At 43.5% G+C, this 23,805-nt stretch overlaps 1 protein-coding gene across 1 annotated transcript in view; it reads right to left on the minus strand.

The window, feature by feature from the left end:
• slc25a21 (solute carrier family 25 member 21) overlaps positions 1-23,805 on the minus strand; it is a 231,495-nt gene that overhangs the window by 54,614 nt on the left and 153,076 nt on the right. Inside the window, exon 3 of the mRNA XM_072457582.1 lies at positions 20,666-20,749. Within this exon, the coding sequence (XP_072313683.1) occupies positions 20,666-20,749 (84 nt within the window). The remainder of the gene's footprint in view (positions 1-20,665; positions 20,750-23,805) is intronic.

The following is a 23,805-nucleotide window of genomic DNA, read 5'->3' on the forward strand; positions in this document are numbered from 1 at the left end:
ATACTTCCTGGTTCTAGTCAGGACCCGAGCAGCAGCGTTCTGGATGTACTGCAGCTGTTTTACAACTCGTTTGGAGAGACCAGTGAGCAGGCCATTACAGTAGTCTAATCTACTGGAGACAAACGCATGGATAAGTCTCTCTAAATCTGGGTTGACACTATATTTTTGATTTTGGCAATGTTTTTTAGATGGTAAAACGCTGCTGATGTTATTGATTTGACGTGGCTATTAAAGTTCAAGTCTGGGTCCATTATTACCCCCAGATTTCTAATTTGGTTTGTAGGTTTTAGAGCGAGACTCTGGAGGTGACCGCTAACATTTTCTCTTTGTTTCTGTGGGCCAAAAACGATTATTTCAGTCTTGTCTGAGTTCAGCTGGAGAAAGTTGTTTTGCATCCACAAACTGATCTGTTGGATGCAGTGACAGAGTGAATCTACTGGTCCATAGTCACCTGCCGATAGTGAAACATAGATCTGAGTGTCGTCTGCATAATTGTGATAGGACACATTTTCACTGCGTATCAACTGACCTAACGGCAGCATGTAGAGGTTGAACAGAAGGGGACCCAGGACTGACCCTTGGGGCACTCCACAGGTCAGGGTCATATGTGACTGAACGTGGCCAATCCAGTTACATGTCTACCCGGAGACATTTTGAGTTATTCACAGATTCTGAAAGTGTGAATTCAAAGCTTTCCAATGATGTCTCACTCATGTAGATCTGATAATATTTGAGTAAGTTGTGGTCATTTGAATGTAAACAACTCTCAAACCCTTTCACTGAGAAAACGGCTTCCAAAGTTTCTCACCGGAGTGAGCCCAGAGTCACAGGGGGGCTCATTTGCATCTCATTGAGATAAGCCCTCCCCCTGTCACACTGACACCACCTCCCCCTACAGCTGTCACTGAAGACTCAAGGAGTGTTGTTATTGATGGTAACTGGACTTGAATCAGAATTAGAAGTTACTATATTAAAATGGAAATACTTGGATTACAAAAGGCCCTGAATAGAATCAAAGAATCAGAATGAGAATAGGATTCATTGCATTTGTCGATAAACATAATTCACAGGTGATTCAGTGCACCAACAATGGTGCACTGAATGATTCAACACAAACAACAAAAGATAAGATAAGATAAGATAGCCTTTAATGTTACAACGCAGTAGATACAGGGGGAAAGGACAGTAACTTATAGGAAGTTTAAAAAACACTCTTAATAGAAGAACTCTTATAAACAGATGCCAGGGCCAGGTATACGAACTGCAACGGGTCCATGGCTTTGAATATATGAGATATGAGATAATAGATATGATATGTACACCACCAGAGTCCAATTACATCAGCGATCACATCCTCATCCTCTTCTTCGTCTGTGCACTCTTCTGTGCTGTGACTCTCGGCTCTTGGCATCAAAGCTGTAAACAAATAACAGGACATTTAAGAAATGGCTAACTATTTCACATAAAACACTCATTAACTATTTTTTTTTTTTAACACAATGTGAGAGTTTCAATATAAATACCTGAAGTGCTGATAACTCTTGATCTTTGGAAGCCGTCTGAAGAAGGGACTCAGATGCTTCTGCCAGTCCAAGTTCTTGACAAACACTTTGCTATCCGCCGTTCCAACAAGCTGTGGGATATTGAGGTGAGACTCAGGAGAGCTGTTTTCCACTACCTGATGACAAGGGCGACAATGTAAAAAAATGAGAACAGAAGAAACATATCTTAAGCAGAGAGCAGCACTGAAGTTTTGCCAGGCTAATGTTTACACATTACAGTAGTCAAATAATATAAACTAACCTCAGCGATGTCTTCCAAAATGTCAACCCTGGTCTTCATGTATGCTCGCTTGATAATCTGATAATCTGTGCGTGGCCTGCAGCTTCTGATGTGTGGGAGAAGCTGTTTCCACAGTGATCTGAAGCTTGATGTACAAACTGCAGGCTCACCTGAAAAACAGATGTTGCTTATGGTTAATTATACTCTAATCATTAAAACACGAAAATCACCAAAATAATGTTTTACACTTACCATGCTCCTTAGCAGACTTCACGTCAATTCTGAAAAGGGGGATAAAAGGATTAGGGTTAACAGTAATATGGGAATAACACGCTTCACAGATAACAGTTCACATTGTGACGTTAACGGTGTATTTAAGATGCAAAACGCGGAGATATTGGGACATCTGCCCTCGGCTAGCGATGCTAGTTAGCTCACTTGAGATAACACTGCTCGTAAAAGCAAAACACTTGCAGAACAGCACACCAAAACATAAACATACACTTGAGTTTAAAACCGGCGCACATTAAAGTGATTAAAAGCGGGTGTTTTAGTCGCAAAGCTTACCTGGTTCAGCCATCCTGTTGTCTCTCCCAACACCGTGCACAGAGAGACACACAGGAAGCTGATAATGGCCAGGCAAGCGCGTGATTGGTTCGAGTGACGCAGTGCGTGCGTGACGTGCAACGTACGTAAGCCACGTGACCAGAAGTGGTATCGGGAGTTGTAGTTTTTTTCTCTTCCCTCGCCGAAAAATAACCCGATAACATAGCAAAGTTTAGCTTACAACTTAGCTCCGAATAGCTGCGTTTAGCTCCAGGCTGTGGGGCTAACAGCCGGTTTAGCACCATAAATCACACACAAAGCACAACCCACACAACCCACGGGCCAACCCACGCCGAAAAATAACCCGATAACATAGCAAAGTTTAGCTTACAACTTAGCTCCGAATAGCTGCGTTTAGCTCCGGGCTGTGGGGCTAACAGCCGGTTTAGCACCATAAAACAGACACAAAGCATGACCCACACAACCCACGGGCCAACCCACGCCGAAAAATAACCCGATAACATGGTGATAACAGCAAGTAGTCACATTAAGACCGTATTGCAGAGTGCACTGAAGCAACATGTTAGCTTAGCATTAGCTCCACCGGAGCAGACAAGTAAGATTCTAAAGTGATCACGAGACCGCCTTAAAACACAGCGTTAAAGCAATAATTTAGTAGTAAAGTAAAAGTGTACCTGAGTAAACAGTTCCGTTGCAATGTAGTCCAGGAAATGTAAGCTCTGAAGACTGTGCTCTGCAGACGGTCTGGAGTAATGAGCACGGAGTACGCAGCTGTAGCCATGCGGATCACAGCTGATTGGTGGAAAATGTAAACAACACGTTGGCTAGAAAAAGGTGACGCCCCCCAGGAGAGCATCAAATCAAATGAAATCAAATCAATTTATTTTTGTAAGGCCCAAAATCACAACAACAGTTGCCTCTGAGGGCCACAGGGAGAAATGAATCAACAATGTCTGTGGTGGCGATGAAGTCAGACAATGTCTGTGGTGGCGAGGGACGATGTCCCAGGGTCCTCTGTCCTTAGACTCTCCTTCTCGGCCAGGAAAAACTACAAAAAAAACCTCTTTGGGAAAAAAGCGTAGAAACCTGGAGGAGTTCCAGTGAAGGAGAGATCCGACTCTCAGAGACGGACAGACGGACACAAGGAGACTGGAGCTGGACCCACTCTTCAGGCAGAAGAGGGACCGTCTGAGTCGAGCTGGACCCACTCTTCAGGCAGATGAGGGACCGTCTGAGTCGAGCTGGACCCACTCTTCAGGCAGAAGAGGGACCGTCTGAGTCGAGCTGGACCCACTCTTCAGGCAGAAGAGGGACCGTCGGAGGCGAGCTGGACCCACTCTTCAGGCAGATGAGGGACCGTCGGAGGCGAGCTGGACCCACTCTTCAGGCAGATGAGGGACCGACTGAGGCGAACTGGAGCCACTCTTCAGGCAGATGAGGGACCGTCCACACAGGGCAGGGACCACTTCACCAGGAGAGGGGCATCTGGGTCCACATGTCCTCAGGAGTGAGAGAAAGAAAAGAAGGCGGTGAACAGTTTGCAAGTGGAATCAAAAAATAAATATTGTTTGATAGCATAAGTAGTCAGAAGAAGAAGAGGATAGTGCTCAAGCTGTCATACTTCCCCCAGCATAGTTACTCCTAGGGCAGCGTAGCTGAAGCTGTGGGTTTATCTTTCTGTTCCTAACTACTCTGACCATAAGCGATTTCGAAGAGGAACGTTTTAAGCCTGGACTTAAATGAAGAGACTGTGTCAGCATATTTAACATGGGTCGGGAGCTGATTCCATAACACAGGAGCTTGGTAGCTAAACGCTCTACCTCCTACAGTACTTTTAGAGACTCTTGGCACCACCAGAAGGCCAGCATTCTGAGAGCGAAGAGCTCTGTTTGGATGATATGGTTCTATAGCATCTTTGAGGTAGGATGGGGCCATGTCATTTATGGCTTTGTAGGTCAAGAGTAGAATTTTGAATTTGATTCTAGACTCGACGGGGAGCCAGTGAAGAGACTTCAGCACTGGCGTAATGTGCTCTCTTCTTTTTGTTCCTGTTAGTAATCTTGCTGCTGCATTTTGAACCAGTTGAAAGCTTTTTATGGAGCTTTTAGGACACGCTGCAAGCAGGGAGTTACAGTAGTCTAATCTAGTCGTTACAAATGCATGGATAAGTTTTTCGGCATCACTTTTAGGCAGGATTCTTCTGATTTTGGCGATGTTGCGCAAATGGAAATAGGCTGTTTTACAAGCTTGATTTATATGAGCTTTAAATGAGAGCTCCTGGTCAAATAAGACTCCAAGGTTTCTTACAGTAGAACTGGAGGCTACACTGACATTGTCCAGTGTGACTATCTGCTCAGATAGAGCGTCTCGTAGATGCTTAGGGCCAAGCACAATGACCTCGGTTTTTTCAGGGTTAAGAAGCAGGTAGTTTAGTGTCATCCAGGTTTTTATCTCCTTCACACAAGTACTAAGTCTGTCTACTTGATCGCTCTAATCAGGTTTCATTGATAAATACAGCTGAGTGTCATCTGCATAGCAGTGGAAGTTAATGCCATGCTTTCTGATAATGTTGCCTAATGGTAGCATATAAAGAGTAAACAGAATTGGACCGAGTACCGAACCCTGTGGCACACCGTAAATTACTTTAGAGCTTGGTGAGGAGCTCTGGTTTACATTAACAAATTGGAACCTATCAGATAGATAGGATTTAAACCAGCTGAGGGCTGTTCCTCCAACACCTACATCACATTCTAACCTCTGCAGTAGAATGTTGTGGTCGATGGTGTCAAACGCTGCGCTGAGGTCCAACAGAACCAGGATTGAGACCAGTCCATCGTCAGCGGCTAATAACAAATCATTTGTGACTTTAACTAGTGCAGTTTCAGTGCTGTGGTGGGCTCTGAACCCTGACTGGAAAACTTCAAATAAGTTATTGTCCTGCAGGTGGCGACAAAGCTGTTTTACTACAACTTTTTCAAGGATTTTAGAGACGAAGGGAAGATTTGAAATAGGTCTGTAGTTTACCAATAGGTCGGGATCTAGATTAGGCTTTTTCAGAAGAGGTTTAATGACTGCATGTTTGAAGGACTGTGGAACATAGCCACTTTCGAGTGAAGTATTTATTATATTAAGAATAGGGTCTATAATTAGGGGAAGAATGTCTTTGAGGAGTCTGCTTGGAATGGGGTCTAGGACACAAGTTGAGCTTTTAGAGGACATAATGGCTGAAGTTATCTCTGCTTGATCAACAGCTGTGAACCTTTCTAAATTTACAGGTGGATTTATATGGGACGTTAGATTTACAGCTTGGGCTAGTTCAGGGCTAATAGGTAATTTCATCTAATTTATCTCTGATTGTTTTATTGTTTTACTTTTGTTGACTTCTATTAGATTTGAATAATATCTGGTTTGGGCCTTACGCAGAGCCTGCTTATAGGACAGCAGGCAACTTTTCCATGCTTTTAGGGATTCTTCGGTGTGAGAGCGACGAAATAATCCCTCTAACTTTCTAACTCTTTGTTTATGTGAACGCAGTTCTTGGTTGTACCATGGGGAGGCGCGCTTTGGCCTAATGACCTTCTGTTTTAACGGCGCGACAACGTCAAGAGCAGACTTCAGAGAATTCATGGTCAAGTCGACAAATTGATCACTTAAACTGGGACTAAAGCTGTTCTCAGCAGGATCACATGACATGTCACTGAATATTGGCTCTATTATTTCTTTGAATTTTGAGATAGATTTTTCAGATATTGTCCTTTTCATTATAACTTTATTTTGTGGGACTGGATGATCTTTAAGAATAAACTGAAAGGTAATTAGGAAATGATCTGACAATATAGGGTTTTGAGGGAGGACAATGAGGTCACTAATCTCTGTTCCATACGTTAGGACAAGATCCAGAGTGTTCTTGTGAGTGTGAGTCGGTTTATTTACATTCTGAGTGAAACCAATGCTGTCTAACAAGGCGCTGAAGGCATTACTGAGAGCGTCATCACTCATGTTCACGTGGATATTAAAGTCTCCAACTATAACTATTTTATCCCAGGCTAACACTAAGTTTGATATAAAGTCAGAAAACTCTGTTAAAAACTCTGAATAGGGACCAGGAGGTCGGTAGATAACTATGAACAAAACTCCTTTTTGGTTTTTCATATTTGGACATGTGATTGACAGCATAAGGCTTTCAAATGAGTGAAATGCATTGTTAGTTTTAGGGCTCATGAGTAGGCTTGAGTGGGAGATCACTGCCACACCACCACCTCGGCCTGTGCTCCTGGCAGTCTGAAAGTTAACATGGGTGGGGTTAACATGGCTGGGTGGGGTGGACTCATTTAGTCTGACGTAGTCGTCTTGTTGAAGCCACGTTTCAGTTAGAGCTAGAAGATCTATGTTATAGTCACTAATTAATTCATTAACTAAGAGCGATTTGGAGGAAATTGCTCTAATGTTTAGCAGTCCACATTTTACGTGTTTATTCATTTGTGTATTTGTGATTGTTATTTTCCTTAAGTTATTTGGTCTGACGCCTGAAATATTTTTTCTGAGATGTGACTTTTTGGCATTATTTGTACGAGGAACACGAGGGACACACACAGTCTCTATCTGTCTTGAATCTGAACACTTCACATGTAACAGAACGGGCGAGAGTTCAGCGACAGAGGAGCGTCTTGAACTGCTGCTCTGCACCTGGGGCTCATCCCTAGATGGTCACTTAACACGACTAAGACTATCGGTCAAATTCCGAACTAATAGGGATGTACCCTCCGAAGTCGGATGGATGCCATCCCTGCGTATGAGCCCGGGCTTTCCCCAAAACGCACTCCAGTTATCAATAAAGACAACGTTGTTTTGAGGGCACCATCTGGATAACCAGTTGTTGAATGCTGAGAGACGGCTGTACAATTCAGCATTGATCCGATTGGGCAGGGGACCAGAAAATATTACAGTGTCCGACATCGACTTCGCTAGGTCACACACCGCGGCTACTTGAACTTTGAGCACCTCTGATTGTCTCCGCCGGGCGTCGTTACCGCCTGCGTGAACCACGACTCGCCGGAAACGGGTCCTACTCCGCTTTAAGATCCTAAGGTTTCCTTCGATGTCACCCATTCTGGCCCCCGGGTAACACCTAACGCTAGCAGCTGGCAGCTTCACGTCTCTAACAATAGAACTCCCGATTACAAGAGTTTCTCTCGTGTGTTCAGCGGGCGTGTGATCGCTGAGGGGAGAAAACCTATTATAGACGTGAAGCTCACGGCGCTCTGAGGTTCGGCGTTTAGCGCCTTGTCCCCTCCGAACTGTCACAAAATGGTCCCTATTCTGTTCCTGGTCTAGTCCCGGCTGCACGGGAGACGCTGAGGGGCTGAGCTCGGCCTTACTGCTACTGCTAATGCTAATGCTACGCCCTGCAGCGCGGTCCGGTAGCCCTCGCGCTAAAACCGAACTATAACTGGACTTAAGCTCCTCTAAACAGCGGATCCGCGCTTCTAACTCCGTAACCCTGGCCTCCAAAACTACCACTACACTGCACTTCACGCACCTATCATCAGAGAAGGAGCCAGGGTTCTGACTCGACATATGACAGCTCAAACAGGTAAAGGTAGATCCAGCCATGACGCTAGCGGCTAGGCTACGCTAGTTCAGGCTGGAGCTAGAGAGTGAGGAGGGCTTTTTAATCCACGAAATACTGAAAAGCGAGCGGCTTGAGGCTCCGGATTGTTTGCGGAGAAATCAAACGTTCACTTTCGTGTATATGATGCGTAAATAGTGTGTATAATTCGTGGATTAATCGGTAAAAGGCTCTAAGAACGAACAGCTCTGAAAACGCGACACACTCACCGGAAATGACGTCACCGGAAACTGTCCTTTCAGTCCTCCATCTCAGGAAAAAGACCTGAAAACTCCACATTTTTAACAGCTTAATGTATACGTTTAAGACAACCAATAGTGTTATCTGAAGCACACAGGGGCTTATTCATAACTTCAACTAGCACATTCTGCAAAAAAATGAAAATCACAAATTTGGGGAAAAAAAAGTAAAATGCTGTTTTTCTCAGTTTTACCGAGGCCGACATGGTCCGACAATTCCCGTGGCGAGTCACATATGGTCTGAGACACAGCTACCAATTTCAACAGTCTGTCTTCCAGATAGGACCTTAACCTTAGTGCCAGTGATGCCCACCCAGTCCTCTAGTCTCTGTAAGAGGATCCCATGATCGACAGTGTCAAAAGCAGCACTCAGATCTAACAGAATTAAGACTGAGGCTTTGCCCGTGTCAGTGTTCAGGCGGATGTCATTTGTCACCTTGACAAGAGCAGTCTCAGTGCTGTGATGAGGTCTAAAACCTGACTGAAAAACATCAAATGAGTTGTTTATTAAGAGGAAATCTGTGAGCTGTTGGTAAACAACCTTTTCAAGGACTTTGCCCCAAAATGGCAGATTAGAGATGGGCCGGTAATGACTCAGTACTGCGGCATCAAGACTGCTCTTCTTTAGGAGAGGCTTTATGACCGCAGTTTTCAAAGACATTGGGAATGTTCCAGATTGAAGCGACATGTTAACTATGTGAGTGAGTGGTGCTAACAAACTGTTCAGCACAGACTTTAGAAATCTGGTGGGTAACACATCGAGGCAGCATGTAGATGAACTCAGACTGGTGATGATCTCATGGACAGTTTTGTCAGTTACTGGTGCAAAGTGAGTTAGCTCTAAGTGTCTTGGTGGTTTTAGGGTAATTTTTTGCATTGTGGGATTTATAGCATTTTTAATGCCCTGAACTTTGTCATTAAAGAATAATGCAAACTCATTACACTTGGATGTGGAAATGAGTTCTAACGGCAGCTGAGCTGGAGGGTTTGTTAATCTGTTTACTGTGGCAAACAGGACACGCGAGTTGTTACTGCAGCTTCCAATTATTTCAGAAAAATATCTTTCCCTATTTCTACATAAGATTAGGTTGTACATGTTCAGCTTCTCTTTGTAAATCTCTTTTTGAACCTGGAGCTTTGACTTGCGCCATTTCCGTTCGGCCCTGCGGCACTCCCTTTTCTGTGCCATGACCGAATCATCATTTCTCCACGGCGCCTTCTGCTTATTTTTAACCATTTTAGCCTTTATAAGGGCGATGGTGTCCAGAACATTCAAAACACTAGATGTAACAGAGTTCAACAAATCATTTACATTAGAACATGAGACATTTTCAAAGTTTATCATTTCCATAAACAGTGCACCTGTGCCATCACTTATGTGTCTCCTCTGAACAACTGCAGGACCAACCGGAGGTTGGGGAGAAACAGACAGGTCAAAGAAGACACAGAAATGATCAGACAGAGCAACATCGATCACATTAACATTTGAAATATTTACCCCCTTTGTAATTATGAGATCTAGAGTGTGTCCTTTGCTGTGGGTGGGGCCTCTCACATGCTGAGTAAGACTGAAGGTTTCAAGGACAGCATCAAGTTCTTTAGCATTTCTGTCACAAACATTATCAACATGCACATTGAAATCACCTGTAATGACCAAACAATCAAAGTCTGCATACGACTGAAAGCATCTCAGTAAAATCATCAATAAAACTTTGGCAGTGCTGGGGAGGCTTGTATAAAACAATGAAGAGAATGGATGGAGACCGTTTTAGCTCCATTTTAAAGGATACTTTTACAATGATGAAAACACCCCAAAAGACAACCTGCGGGTAATTATTTCATCTCTAAAGACAGCACAGACTCCACCCCCTTTTTTGTTTTCTCGTGTTTCAGATTCAAACTTAAAGTTGGGTGGAGCAGATTCTATCAGAACTACATTTCCTGTGTTTTTGTCAAGCCATGTTTCAGTTAAAAACATAAAATCAAGATTATAAGAAGAAATAAAATTATTAATTAAGAGAGATTTGTTACATAAGGATCTGACATTTAGCACAGCAAGTTTCAGACTAGTTTCAGTGGGACTGGGCTTTATCTTTTCACAGGGAATATGAATCACATTTCTCAGATTGGGCCTGACTCGCATTTTGTTTTTCCATCTGTGTGATGATGTGACTACAGAAATAGCACTAGGGGGGGCTCTTTTTACATAGGGCCCCGGGTTGGTTTGATTTTTAATGTGAAAATAAGTCCCGGCAACGCTGAGACCCAGTGCATCCTAGCTATGGGAGATACCAGGTGAAAGGCGAGGTTGGATGGGTGGTGGGGCTTTTGTAGCCAAGGAGAGTTTGGGACCAGGTGAGAGGCGATGGGGGATGGGTGGTGGGGCTTTTGTTGGTGTAGTCGGCATAGCCCTTGCTATATTGGGCGTGAGTGGAGCCATCTTAATGCCTGATTTGATCAGACTTTCAAAATGGCTGGGAAGGCCCATGGGTGAGAGTGGAGATGAGAAGGAGAATGATGAATCTTTAGAGGGAGTAGATGTTGCAGGGGGAACCCAGGGCTGGTGTGAAGGCAGGGGCGATGACAGGGATGTTGTTGGGCTTTTCACAGATGGGTCCAAGGCCTTTGAAGATTGTTCCTTTGCTGGAGGCGGTGGAGGTGAATGTGGAGCAGTTGGAGCTGAATCCTTTGCTGGTGGTGGTGGAGCAGCTGCTGATGAATCCTTTGGTGGAGGCTGAGGTTGTGGTGCTTTTGATGTTGAAACATTGGCTCGGTCTCTGGCTGATGGAGCAGGAATTTTTCTCTCATTCCTCTCTTCTCTAACTATCTGCTCAGGACCCTGTCCAGGCCCAGTCCAATGCCTCAGAGTATGGAGCAGGTTCTCTGTCAGCACCCTCACTCCACCTCTGCATAGGTGGGGGCCATTTCTCTTAAACAGGTCCTCTCGTTTCCAGAATAGATAGAAGTTCTCAATGTAATGTAGTCCTCTAGGAGCACACTCTTTGGACAGCCATGTGTTCAGCTGAAGAAGCCGGCTAAACTTGTTTATCCTGTCGATGTTTGGAAGAGGTCCACTTATGAATGTTTTGATTTCCATTTTATCAAGCACGTCGAATAACTTCAAGAAGTCTTTTTTCAAAACTTCAGTCTGTTCCCGCCGCATGTCCACTGCACCCACGTGCACAATCAGCTGTTTAGCTCCTCCATGCTTAGCCATAATATTTGGAAGGAGTGACGTTATCTCAGAAACAATGGCGCTTGGAAAAGAATGTGTGTTTATCTTTTCATGCGTCACGTGACTTATCGCGCCGTCCCCAACTAAAACAATCTCCGTGACCTTGGCTCCTGGCACAGATCCGGGCGGCAGTAGCTCAGTGGTAGAGTGCTCGTCTTCTGATCCAAAGGTCGGCGGTTCGACTCCCCGCTCAGTCAGAGCGGTCAGATCCACTGGCCCGCAGGTTGGCGGTGCGATCGCAGCTGCCTCATGTGAATACTGCCGTTGTGTCCTTGGGCAAGACACTTAACCCAACTTGCCCCAGTGTCTGCGTATATCTGGGGTGTGAATGTGTGTGTGAATGGGTGACTGGTTCCTTGATGTAAAAGCGCTTTGAGTACCTTGACGGTAGAAAAGCGCTATATAAATGTGACCATTTATCCTCCTCGCTGTATTTTGGCCACGTCATCTTTCCTTTTTTCATTTAATTCCATCTCTGAAAGTGGTAAAATTCTGTTTGTGAGCTGTATTTTAGGTGACTTCATGTTATCTTTGTATCGTTTAGGCTTTGCTCCAAGTTTGTTCCAAGAAACAGCCTGGTCTTTCTGGTTTTTAGACAGTTTTGGAAACGAGTCACTGCGGTTTAGGTTGAAAGTAGCAGTTTTTCTTGTAAAAAGTGTGCTCTTCTTACCATCGGTTGACACAGGAATTGTATCGTGAAGAACTTTTTCAGATTCCAAAACAAATATCCGTGTTTTCAGCTCATTAATTTCTTGTTGATATTTCCGACAGCGTTCACAGTCTTTCTCCCTTCTTCTCCCGGACATGTCGCTGGCGTCAGATATGTCGTTAAAACTGGAAAAATTTTCTTAAAATCCTTGGTTTACTCGAAAAAGTCTAAAGCAAAAATGTTTGGAAGACAAAAACTGATTAAAAAGCAAAATAAATAAGGAAAGCAGCGATAGCAAGCGGAGCGAGCAAAAAAGCGTGTGCACTCTTAGGAAGCAGGATAGCAGACGCTCTTCTCCCCTTTGCTTCACATGGAAAAGAGCTTCAGGAGTGATTCCTGAAGCATCGTGTGTGGAGTTTAGTGCTTGAACTTATTTACGACATGTTTTAAAGTGCATATGACGGGTAAAAGCAGGAAAAAATAATAAATAAAGAATACAAATAATAAGAATAAGAATGAATATAGCCGCAAGCGGTATTGATTGGCCCTCGCTACGCCCCAGTTTTCCTTTATTACACCTGCTGCTGAATCCGTGACGCTCTTCTCCCCTTTGCTTTCACTTTCCAAAAGTTTTATCTCTTAACTTAGAGTTTTCATTCTCTACGACAGAAAAATATTGCGATAAACGATAGCACTGAAACCATTTTATGCCACTGGCGCAAAATACTAAATAAATGTATAATATCATTAAAAAACAGTGTATTACTAAAATTGTAAACACGATAAATATTTACCACAAATACATGTCATTTCAGCTACGATAAGAAGATAAAGTCATTATCGCGATACGATACGGCCAGACGCAATCCTGGGGTATTAAACTTGAAACAAACGGAGGAACACAAACGCCTCTCGCTTGCTGATGCTCGTTAGCGTTTCCGTGGACGCGAGGGTCCGTGTTGACAGTGGAAACAGGCCTGTGGACACTGGACACACGGGGGCCGACCTCGCAGCTCCTGTGACCCTGGCGGGACGCTCTGTTTTGGCAACACCAATCCCCCCCTCGCAATCCGAGTATTCCCACTGCGAGGTACGAGGTGCGTTTATGAGCGGCGCTAATCAGGCTAACGAGGAACTCATCAAGTGTCCGGGAAGCGCAGGATGTTTGGACTATCAACTAATACTTCCTTCACGGACGACGAGCGGATCTCTATTTACTCCACGTGCTGATAGATCACAATGTTTTCTTTTCTTTTTTTTTCTTTTCACAATAATAAAAATGGCTTTCAAAAAGATTTTCCTTAGCATAAACGAGACAGACTTTTTCCATATAATCTGAACTCCAAAACACATGTTTTTACTGACAGATGATTGGCTGGAGCTTTAAAAAAAAAAAAAAAAATGAAGAAAAGAAAATGAAAAAAATATTGTAATTAATAGATTTAACATGAATATTTGGTTAAATCCAAATCAAATTCACTCAAGTTTGAATAAATGAGTACGGGAACAATAAAACGCAATAATTACAGACATAACCATTTTATATTTGACAAAGAATGTACCGTATTTTCCGGAGTATAAGTCGCACCAGCCAAAAAAATGCATAATAGAGAAGAAAAAAACATATACAAGTGGCACTGGAGTATGAAATGCGGTTGCAAGTGTGAAAATAACAAATAATATCACATATAAGTCGCTCTGGAGTATAAGTATACAAGTATAAATATAAGTATAAGTCGCACCTCGGCCAAAACTATGAAAAAAGGTGCGTCTTATAGTACGGAATATACGGTAATACAGTACATTCAGTGTTTTGTTTGTTGACGTAAACATGGTTCCAAATGAGAAGAATCTGCAGAATATAACATGAGGGAAATGGTGTGTGGCCTGTGCTCCTGGTGGTGTGAAGTGGAACTACACTCACTGATGTCAGAGCCTGGACCTGCAGCGCTGACTCGTGATTGGCTGCAGGGGCGGGGCTTCAGGAGGTTTAAACCAACTGGATTTCAGCTTTGAAACTGGCAGCACAGATGAGACTCACGCGAGGCTCAGTCTGCGTTCTGATTGGAGAATCGCCCCGACAACCAAAACACAGAATCGCAACGTAAACAATGTGGACGCCACGTCGAGTGCTGCATTAAAACATGTATATCTCATACGATTGGACCGGCTCACTGTGACTGGGCCGGCTCACTGCCACAGACAGGGCCGGCTCACTGCCACAGACAGGGCCGGCTCACCGCCACAAACAGGGCCGGCTCACCGCCACAGATAGGGCCGGCTCACCGCGATAGGGCCGGCTCACTGCGATAGGGCCGGCTCACTGCAATAGGGCCGGCTCACTGCGATAGGGCCGGCTCACTGCGATAGGGCCGGCTCACTGCCACAGATTGGGCCGGCTCACCGCCACAGATTGGGCCGGCCCACCGCAAAGACGCCCCAGCTGTGGAAAACCCCTGACCACGTCCAGCATTAATCCTCCACAAAGTCAGAACGCACAAGTTATTTTGGAGGACGGAAGCGCCGGCGGCAGGTGCTTTCTTTGTCCATGCAAATGTGGCCACAGGTTTCCGGGCGTGGTCGGCGGGGGCCGGCCCCCAGGTGACACTAATATGTTACAGCACAAACATGGCCGACGACATTTGAATCCTCATTTGATTCCCAATGTAAAGTACACTCAGAGTCCCCTTTATGGCAGCCTAAGCAAAGTGTGGTGAGGCGGGGCGTGGCAGGGGGCGGGGCCTCGGGCTGTGTGTGCGGTGGGTCATTTGGCTGGATTTACATCAACATTTCCTTTTTTAACAGCCTCTTGTGACACATCTGCCTCCGCGCTGACCACTAAAGAGCAATTATAGCCCATGGAGTGGACACACACGACCTTCACAGAGTAGTTTTACACGGGTATAAGTAGTTGTACACGAGTATAAGTAGTTTTACACGAGTATAAGTAGTTTTACACGAGTACAAGTAGTTGTACACGAGTATAAGTAGTTTTACACAAGTATAAGTGGTTGTACACGAGTATGTGGTTGTACACGAGTATAAGTAGTTTTACACGAGTATAAGTAGTTTTACACAAGTATAAGTAGTTTTACACAAGTATAAGTGGTTGTACACGAGTATAAGTGGTTGTACACGAGTATAAGTGGTTGTACACGAGTATAAGTAGTTGTACATGATGATAGAAAAGATACCGATACGTACACAGTATATATTCAGTTATATTACATTTAGAATAGAAACACCTGAAACAGTAGAAGATATGAGTAAAAAGGATATTTTAGAACTTCTGGTACAGTGTATTTCTGTCACAAAATATTATTAAGAATTGATACAGAGATAATAATAAAAAAAATACATAATTTGACTTTTCTTGATCTTTATCAGAACTAGTACAAGAACACAAGCTGATGTTAAACCAATCTGGGAAGTATCAGGATCAGTTAGTACTACTACATAAAATGAATAAAATGAATGAAATGAATAAAATGAATAAAATGAATAAAATGAATAAAATGAATAAAATGAATAAAATAATAATGAATAAATAATAATAAATACATAAAAAAGACTAGTTGACATATTTAAATTTCACAAAATGTCAATAGGCCCTTTTATTCTACCTGGACTTTTTTATCTTCTTCTTTAAATTCACAGTAAAAGTTCCAACTGCAGCTTTACTCTTTATATTCATCAAAAACAAATGCAACTTATTACTCGAGTAAATCACAAGTAAAAACTCTCAGCTTCAGCTTGAATGGGTGGTCCTTTTAGTCAATTAGCCAGAATGAATAATAAATACAGAAATATAGTATATTTTTTTAAATTATTTGAATCAAAATCAGGAAAGGTGTCAATGTTTCTATGTATTTAAGAACGATATCTACAAAAAACTGTTTTAAAATGTGTAATTTTCATCAAGAACAAGTGCTTTAAACACATCTTGAGCTGAAAATTAAATTGACCTATGAGAGCCTTGAACATTAGTGTAAACAACAACAACAACACGTGAAATACCCAGAGCGTCGACGCCGAGCCGCTGGAAGTAGATATATTCCTGCAAATCTTTCAACAGCTCCACGCGCGCTCACAAAGATATTCAAAGTGTAAATAAAACCAACTCAGATCAAGTGAATTTGAATACTCGAACCACAAACTTCCTGGAAGCCTCATTTGCACACGCTCGTCCCAATAAAAAAAAAAATCCTTTGTGCTCTATTAAAGCCCCAACTTACCTCTTTAAACAAACACGGACGCGGCTAAAAATGTGCGTAAATGTGAATATACAATGGAATACAACAAAGTAAATGTGAATATACAATGGAATACAACAAAGTAAATGTGAATATACAATGGAATACAACAAAGTAAATGTGAATATACAATGGAATACAACAAAGTAAATGTGAATATACAATGGAATACTTTCTGTTTTTATGACTTTGAGTAAAGACATGAAGTTAAAGGAAACGGAGCATTTTCCATGTCACAGTGTGGAATATTTACAGCCAAAGCAACGGCGTTCCCATGGAAACAAAGCCAGGTACGAGTCGGGTTCATGGAGATGCAAGCCCCGGTCACAGTACGCATGTGTTTTTATATGTTTATCAGTGCAATAAAAAACGACTACAAAGAAATGAAATGAAAATTAAATGAAAAATAAATCAATATGAAATGCGAAAAACAAAAGACATTTAGTTGGATGAGATGTGGACACAGCCCTCTCAGACGGCTCAGGGTTCAGCAGCAGTGAGAGAAGCCACAAAGGGACAAACTCGTGTTGGACCAGGGCTGGTGACTATCTGCCTTTCCCGCTGCGGGAACCTTTTTCAGTTCCAGGTACTTTTTTCCCCCCTCAAGTTCCAGTCCACATTTGAGGCACATTCTCACAGAGTAGGAACTAGGGACTGGGGCCAGACTTTGGGGACTAGATGCTAATGTTAGACCCACTTTCAGCCGCTGTTGCTGTGCGAGTGCAAACCTGGGGGACTGAGCGGTTCCTCCTACGGGTTCCTCTGACTGAACAGGGACTGTCCAATCGAGGGACTTGGAACGTGGAAGAAAAGCAGGAACTCTCCAACTTTGAACATGCGCAAAGAAAGAGCGACGGAGAACACGGCGTGTGAGTGGGCTTTTTTGCTTTCTTTTTGTGTTTCTTTTTGTTCGGGTCAATCCTTTTGTTGTTCTTCACTCAAAAAACCTCCGTCAGAACCAGATCAAAAAGCTTGGAAAACGGCGCTCAATTATTCCACGTCATTATTCCACATTTGAAAACACTTCCAACTGCAATCCCCTCTTCTTCATCTTCTTCTTCCTCATCGCTTTCATCGCCTTCATCTTCTTCCTCATCGCCTTCATCTTCTTCTTCCTCATCGCCTTCATCTTCTTCTTCCTCATCGCCTTCATCTTCTACTTCCTCATCGCCTTCACCTCCTTCCTCACCTTCATCCCCTTCCTCGCCTTCCTCGAATTCATCCCCTTCCTCGTCTTCATCCCCTTCCTTCGAATTCATCGCCTTCCTCCCCTTCCTCGCATTCATCTTCTTCCTCTTCCTCATTTCCTTCCTCGCCTTCATCTCCTTCCTCGCCTTCATCCCCTTACTCGTCTTCATCCCCTTCCTTTGAATTCATCGCCTTCCTCCCCTTCCTCGCCTTAATCTTCTTCCTCTTCCTCATTTCCTTCCTCTTCCTCATCCCCTTCATTGCGTTCATCGCCTTCCTCGCCTCTGTGCCGGAGCGGGACGAGTGGAAGCTGTTGTCGACATGTTTGTTTTCTATAATAATTGCTGGTCGGAGTTTGTGTAACGTTACGAGCGGTTTGGCCTCGGAGCCGAAGAATGAGTGGCGTAAACGGAGCTGCGATAATGGGCCGCGAGGAAGACGAGACATCAGGAAATCATGTGCGAGAAGCTGACGTGAACAAGTACAAATAAACCAAGCACTACGAGCTCTTCACTCTCAAAATGCTGGCCTTCTGGTGGTCCCGAGGGTCTCTGAAAGCACAGTAGAAGGTAGAGCCTTCTGGTGGTCCCGAGGGTCTCTGAAAGCACAGTAGAAGGTAGAGCCTTCTGGTGGTCCCGAGGGTCTCTAAAAGCACAGTAGGAGGTAGAGCCTTCTGGTGGTCCCGAGGGTCTCTAAAAGCACAGTAGGAGGTAGAGCCTTCTGGTGGTCCCGAGGGTCTCTAAAAGCACAGTAGGAGGTAGAGCCTTCTGGTGGTCCCGAGGGTCTCTAAAAGCACAGTAGGAGGTAGAGCCTTCTGGTGGTCCCGAGGGTCTCTAAAAGCACAGTAGGAGGTAGAGCCTTCTGGTGGTCCCGCGGGTCTCTGAAATCACAGTAGGAGGTAGAGCCTTCTGGTGGTCTCAGAGTCTCTAAAAGCACAGTAGGAGGTCGAGCGTTTAGCTCCCAAGCTCTTATGTTATGGAATCAGCTCCTGTCCATGTTAAAGAGGCCGACACAGTCTCTTCATTTAAGACCAGGCTCAAAATCGCTCATGGTCAGACCAGTGAGGAACAGAAATATAAAGCTACAGTTTCAGCTCCGCTGCCCTAGGAGCAACTCTGGGGGAAGTATGGCAGCTTGAGCAAAATATTGTGTTTTTGTTTGAAATCAGGGAAGATAAATATGCGAGATCCGAGAGGTTTAAAAAACAAATATATATAAATATATATATATATATAAAAAAAATATATATATATTTATGAAATCTGTAAAAACATATCACACAGAATAACACACACACACAGTTCTCACGGCCAATCGGGAAATAAACACGGTACACTTTGGCGCTTTTGTATTGCGGCTCGTTTTGAACTGTGGACATGCCCAAAACACACACACACACACACACACACACAAACACACACAGACGCACACACAGACACACACACACACACACACAAACACACACAGACGCACACACAGACACACACACACACACACACACAAACACAGACAGACACACACACACACACACACACACAGACAGACACACACACACACACACACAAACACACACACACACACACACACACACAGAGAGAGACAGACACACTCACACAGCACGAGGGCGTTGTGTTTCACTGTGAGAGAGCCGTGGGGGGAGCGAGGAGAGCCGTGGGGGGAGCGACTCGGCGAGGGAGGAGAGCCATGGGGGGAGCGACTGGGTGAGGGAGGAGAGTCGTGGGGGAGCGAGGAGAACCGTGGGGGGAGCGACTGGGCGAGGGAGGAGAGTCGTGGGGGGGAGCGACTGGGCGAGGGAGGAGAGCCATGGGGGGAGCGACTGGGCGAGGGAGGAGAGCCATGGGGGAGTGAGGGAGGAGCCATGGGGGAGGTACTGGGTGAGGGAGGAGAGCAGTGGGGGGAGCGAGGAGAGCCGTGGGGGGGGTGAGGCGGGGGAGACGTCGGGGGGTGACAGTAGCCCGGGCGCTCGGCTCCTCCCCCCGGGCCGCCTCCAGCTGATCCGCTTTACACCCGCAGTAAAGCTGTCGACGCGCAGTAAACACGGCACTTTCCCCGCGCGGGCCTGCACTGTCTCACCGAGCTGTCAGGGGGCGGGGTTTAGGATGCGGGGGCGGGGTTCAGGGGAAATGGAAGAGAGGAGAACTCGTCTGGTCCGCATAGTTTAGATCTTTACGGTCGCCATGACGGCCGCAAAGTTTCGACGGGAACGACAATCGCTCCGTGTCGTACTCTGATACACGGCCCCGTCAAAGTACTGCATTCTGGACACGTGGAATACCTTTATAGTTATATTATTATTTTTATACTAGTATTATTATACTATACTATTATAGTTATAAAAAAACAAACATCTATAATACATACAGGAATAGTGCAGTATTTCAGCAGTATTTCAGCAGTATTTCAGCAGTATTTCAGCAGTATTTCAGCAGTATTTCAGCAGTATTTCAGCAGTATTTCAGTACATGCAGTAACAAAATTTAATTAAATTAGACAAAAACAGCCAGATACAATACAGTTCTTTACATTTAGCTCTATTTTTTGGATGAGAGATTGAACAAAAAAAGACTTAATTTTGCTTCTAAAATTGCCACAATTATTACTTATTATTATTATTTATTTCAATTGTGCGTCATTTACATTAAATAAATTATATTTACAATCGAAAAGGAGCTGAGAGAAGAAAGAAAATCAGTCCAGTCGAAGCTTAAATCCCTGTGAGTTCAGACGAGCGTGATTGACAGGTGGATTAGCCAATCAGGGACACGCATGGTTTCGTCTGAATCAAAAAACAAACATGGCCGCTTACGAGAATTATACTTCAAAACATGATGACCGTGACAATTTTAGAAGCAAAAATAAGTCTTTATAGTTCAATCTTTAGTCAAAAAATTGCTCTAAACGTAAAGAACGTTATTTTATCTGTTTTAATCAAATTGTACTTTATTTTGTTCTTTCAGGAAGTTAAATGTCGTAAAGTCGCTCACAAACAATCGTAACGCTAACACTTGCTATCGTAACGTCCGTACAAAATAAACCGTGTACGACCGAGCTGAGCGCTTAGTAAATAAAAAGAGATGGAGAAAGAAACAAAAGCGTCTTCACCCTTCGTTCCTGTAGACGGTCCTGAAGCAGTCGCCCAGACCCTTGTAACTGTTGGGGTCGCCGGTCCCTCTCTGGATCTGAAACCTGCAAAACAAAAACAAAGGAGGCTAAATGCTACGTGCTAAATAAAACGTACAATTACATCACATTACATTCATTGTGTTTCTGTCGTCATGGATGCAGCTGTGGATTATTTTAGTGTTTAGTTGTTAAGTCATACGATTATGGAGATGTTGTACATACATTTTTAACCAGGTGGAGGTAAAATATGCTAATCAGAAGGCTTCTACCGTATTTTCTGCACTATAAGGCGCCCTGGATTACCGTATTTAGACTATAAGACGCCATTTTGTACATCGTTTTGGCCATGGTGCGACTTATATGAGTTTTTTCTTCTCTATTATGCATTTTTCGGCTAATGCAATTTATACTCCGGAACGACATATAATCCGGAAAATACGGTACAAGGCGCAGTGTCTATCAAATCAAAATCAAATCAAATCAATTTATTTTTGTAAGGCCCAAAATCACAACAACAGTTGCCTCTGAGGGCCACATGGGTCTGAGGGTCTATGAATGGACTAATTTTGATCATTTTTCATATATAAGTCGCACCAGACTATAAGGCGCATTAAGCGGAACTATAAGGGTACCACAAAAAATCGCGTTGAGCTCAGTAAACACAACCGGAATTAGTCCATATATAAGGCGCACTGGATTACCGTATTTTCCGGACTATAAGACGCACTTTTTTTTATTTTTACATAGTTTAGACCGGGGATGCACTGGACTATAAGTCGCATTAAGCAAAACAAAACGTGTACCACACAAAATCTTTTCGAACTCAGTAAGCACGACCAGAATTAATCCATAAGGCAAACTGGATTATAAGGCACACTGTCGTTTTTTGAGAAAATTAAGTGCACCTCATAGTGCGGAAAATACGGTAAATGGAGAATAATGACAAATATAGTGTTTTATATGTGAAAATGCCAAACTGCTCCTTGTATTTTGACATTTTCATACAGAAAATGCTGCCACGTTTATGATAAAATGCGTCTTTCAGCACATTTTGCCAGCGTCTTTAGGTTCCGGACGACGACCGATGAACCGCCACCGCCCCCGAAGACTCACCGCCGCGGGCCCCGAAGACACATCGCTGCGGCCCCCGAAGACACATCGCTGCGGCCCCCGAAGACACATCGCCGCGGCCCCGAACTTGTATCGCAGAAGACTCTAGAACGAAAGTCGGCGGCGGCAGGGACACGTCTCGGGCCCCGGGTTCAAGCAGAGTCAGAGGAAGTAGGAGAGCGGCGGGATGGTTTCATGTGGCAGGTCGCGGGGTCGGCAGTAACTCCTGTGTACGGGAGCCTGATGGGGCCATAAACCGTCCCCCGGGAGCGCAGCCTCTTTCATATCGCCAACACATTAACGTCCCAAAAAGTCTGGGCCCTGGAAATCCCGCTGGAAAAACTCCCCCGCGAGCCCGTAACCCGGGGCCCGGAGCGCGGCTAAAGCTCGCCAGTAAAGGCTTGTCTGACACCATATTAAAGAGCAGCGCCGGAGGGCGGCGAGCGGGGTGTTCACGGCAGCCGCGGGGCCCGTGGTCAGCGGCGGGACACGCGGCCAAAAACTGGATAATATGGCAGAATTAGAATAACGAATAAAAATGAATCAAAACGAATCAAATTGACCTAAAACAAGAGCCAAACGTCCAGTGTCGTCATGGAAACAAAGGCATAATGTGATATTTCTAATGTTTTTTTGTCATGTTTGAACCTGAACGGCGATATTTACGGACACATTTGAGCGCAATCCTGACGCAATGTGCAAATGTTTTATGAATATTATGGAGATGATTAAAAAAATATAGAAATATAGTCAATCTGGCCCTCTGCATTGGCCCTGTGGTCTTAAGTGTGCTAAAATACCAAAACATACTTGTTTTTGTGTTACAGTATTGACATTGTGGTGCATCAATACGCATTTAATCTTAAAAAATAGCGTTGCAGGATATTTATTGTGTATCGCAAAATTGCATTATTATTATTATTATAATCTTACGAATTAACACTTCTTAAACATTTTAACCATAATTTAATCACTCACTGTTCACTTTCTGTAAACTCAACTGTACATTTGTGTACATTTGTGTACATAGTAAGCTTATTTTTTTATTTAAATTTTTTATTATCTTATTGTTATTTTTATCCCATAGTAGATTTAAATTGTTTCTCTTTTTGACTTTATATAAGTTGTTTTATCATTTTTCTCATTTTCTGATTCTGACATGTGTTATAATATAAGACATGTTTCCTGTATTAGACATAAATGATGGTTTTACTCTTAACCCTTGATCGCTTTAATAACGTATTTTTTTATTAATTATTATGTCTTGAATACCGTATTTTCTGGAGTATAAGTCGCACCAACCAAAAAATGCATAATAGAGAAGAAAAAACATATATAAGTTGCACTGGAGTATAGGTATAAGTATAAATATAAGTATAAGTCGCATAAGCTCAGCCAAAACTATGAAAAAAGGTGTGACTTATAGTCCAGAAAATACGGTATATGCAGCGCAGTACAGTGTCCTCGTCAGGCCTATATTTACAATTATTGATGATTATGTCAAGAGTCAGATTTCCCTTTGATCACATTCTATTCTCAGAAGAAATGTCCAAAAGGAATATTCACAAGACTAACAATAAAGTAACAATGTTGAACCTGATTACCGTATTTTCTGGACTATAAATCGCACCTTTTTTCATAGTTTTGTCCGAGGTGCGACTTATACTCCAGTGCGACTTATATATGTTTTTTTCTTCTCTATTATGCATTTTTTGGCTGGTGCGACTTATACTCTAGAAAATATGGCATTACTCACTGTATTATCACAGATTAGTACTCTCTGTATTACGACACAGATTAGTACTCTGTGTATTACCACAGATTAGTACTCTCTGTATTATCACAGATTAGTACTCTGTGTAGTACAACAGATTAGTACTCTGTGTATTACCACAGATTAGTACTCTGTGTAGTACAACAGATTAGTACTCTGTGTATTACCACAGATTAGTACTCTGTGTATTACCACAGATTAGTACTCTGTGTAGTACAACAGATTAGTACTCTCT

This window comes from Eucyclogobius newberryi, unplaced genomic scaffold (assembly GCF_026437365.1).
Source record: "Eucyclogobius newberryi isolate DKJ021-1_F unplaced genomic scaffold, fEucNew1.0.hap1 SCAF_21, whole genome shotgun sequence".
NCBI lineage: Eukaryota > Metazoa > Chordata > Actinopteri > Gobiiformes > Gobiidae > Eucyclogobius > Eucyclogobius newberryi.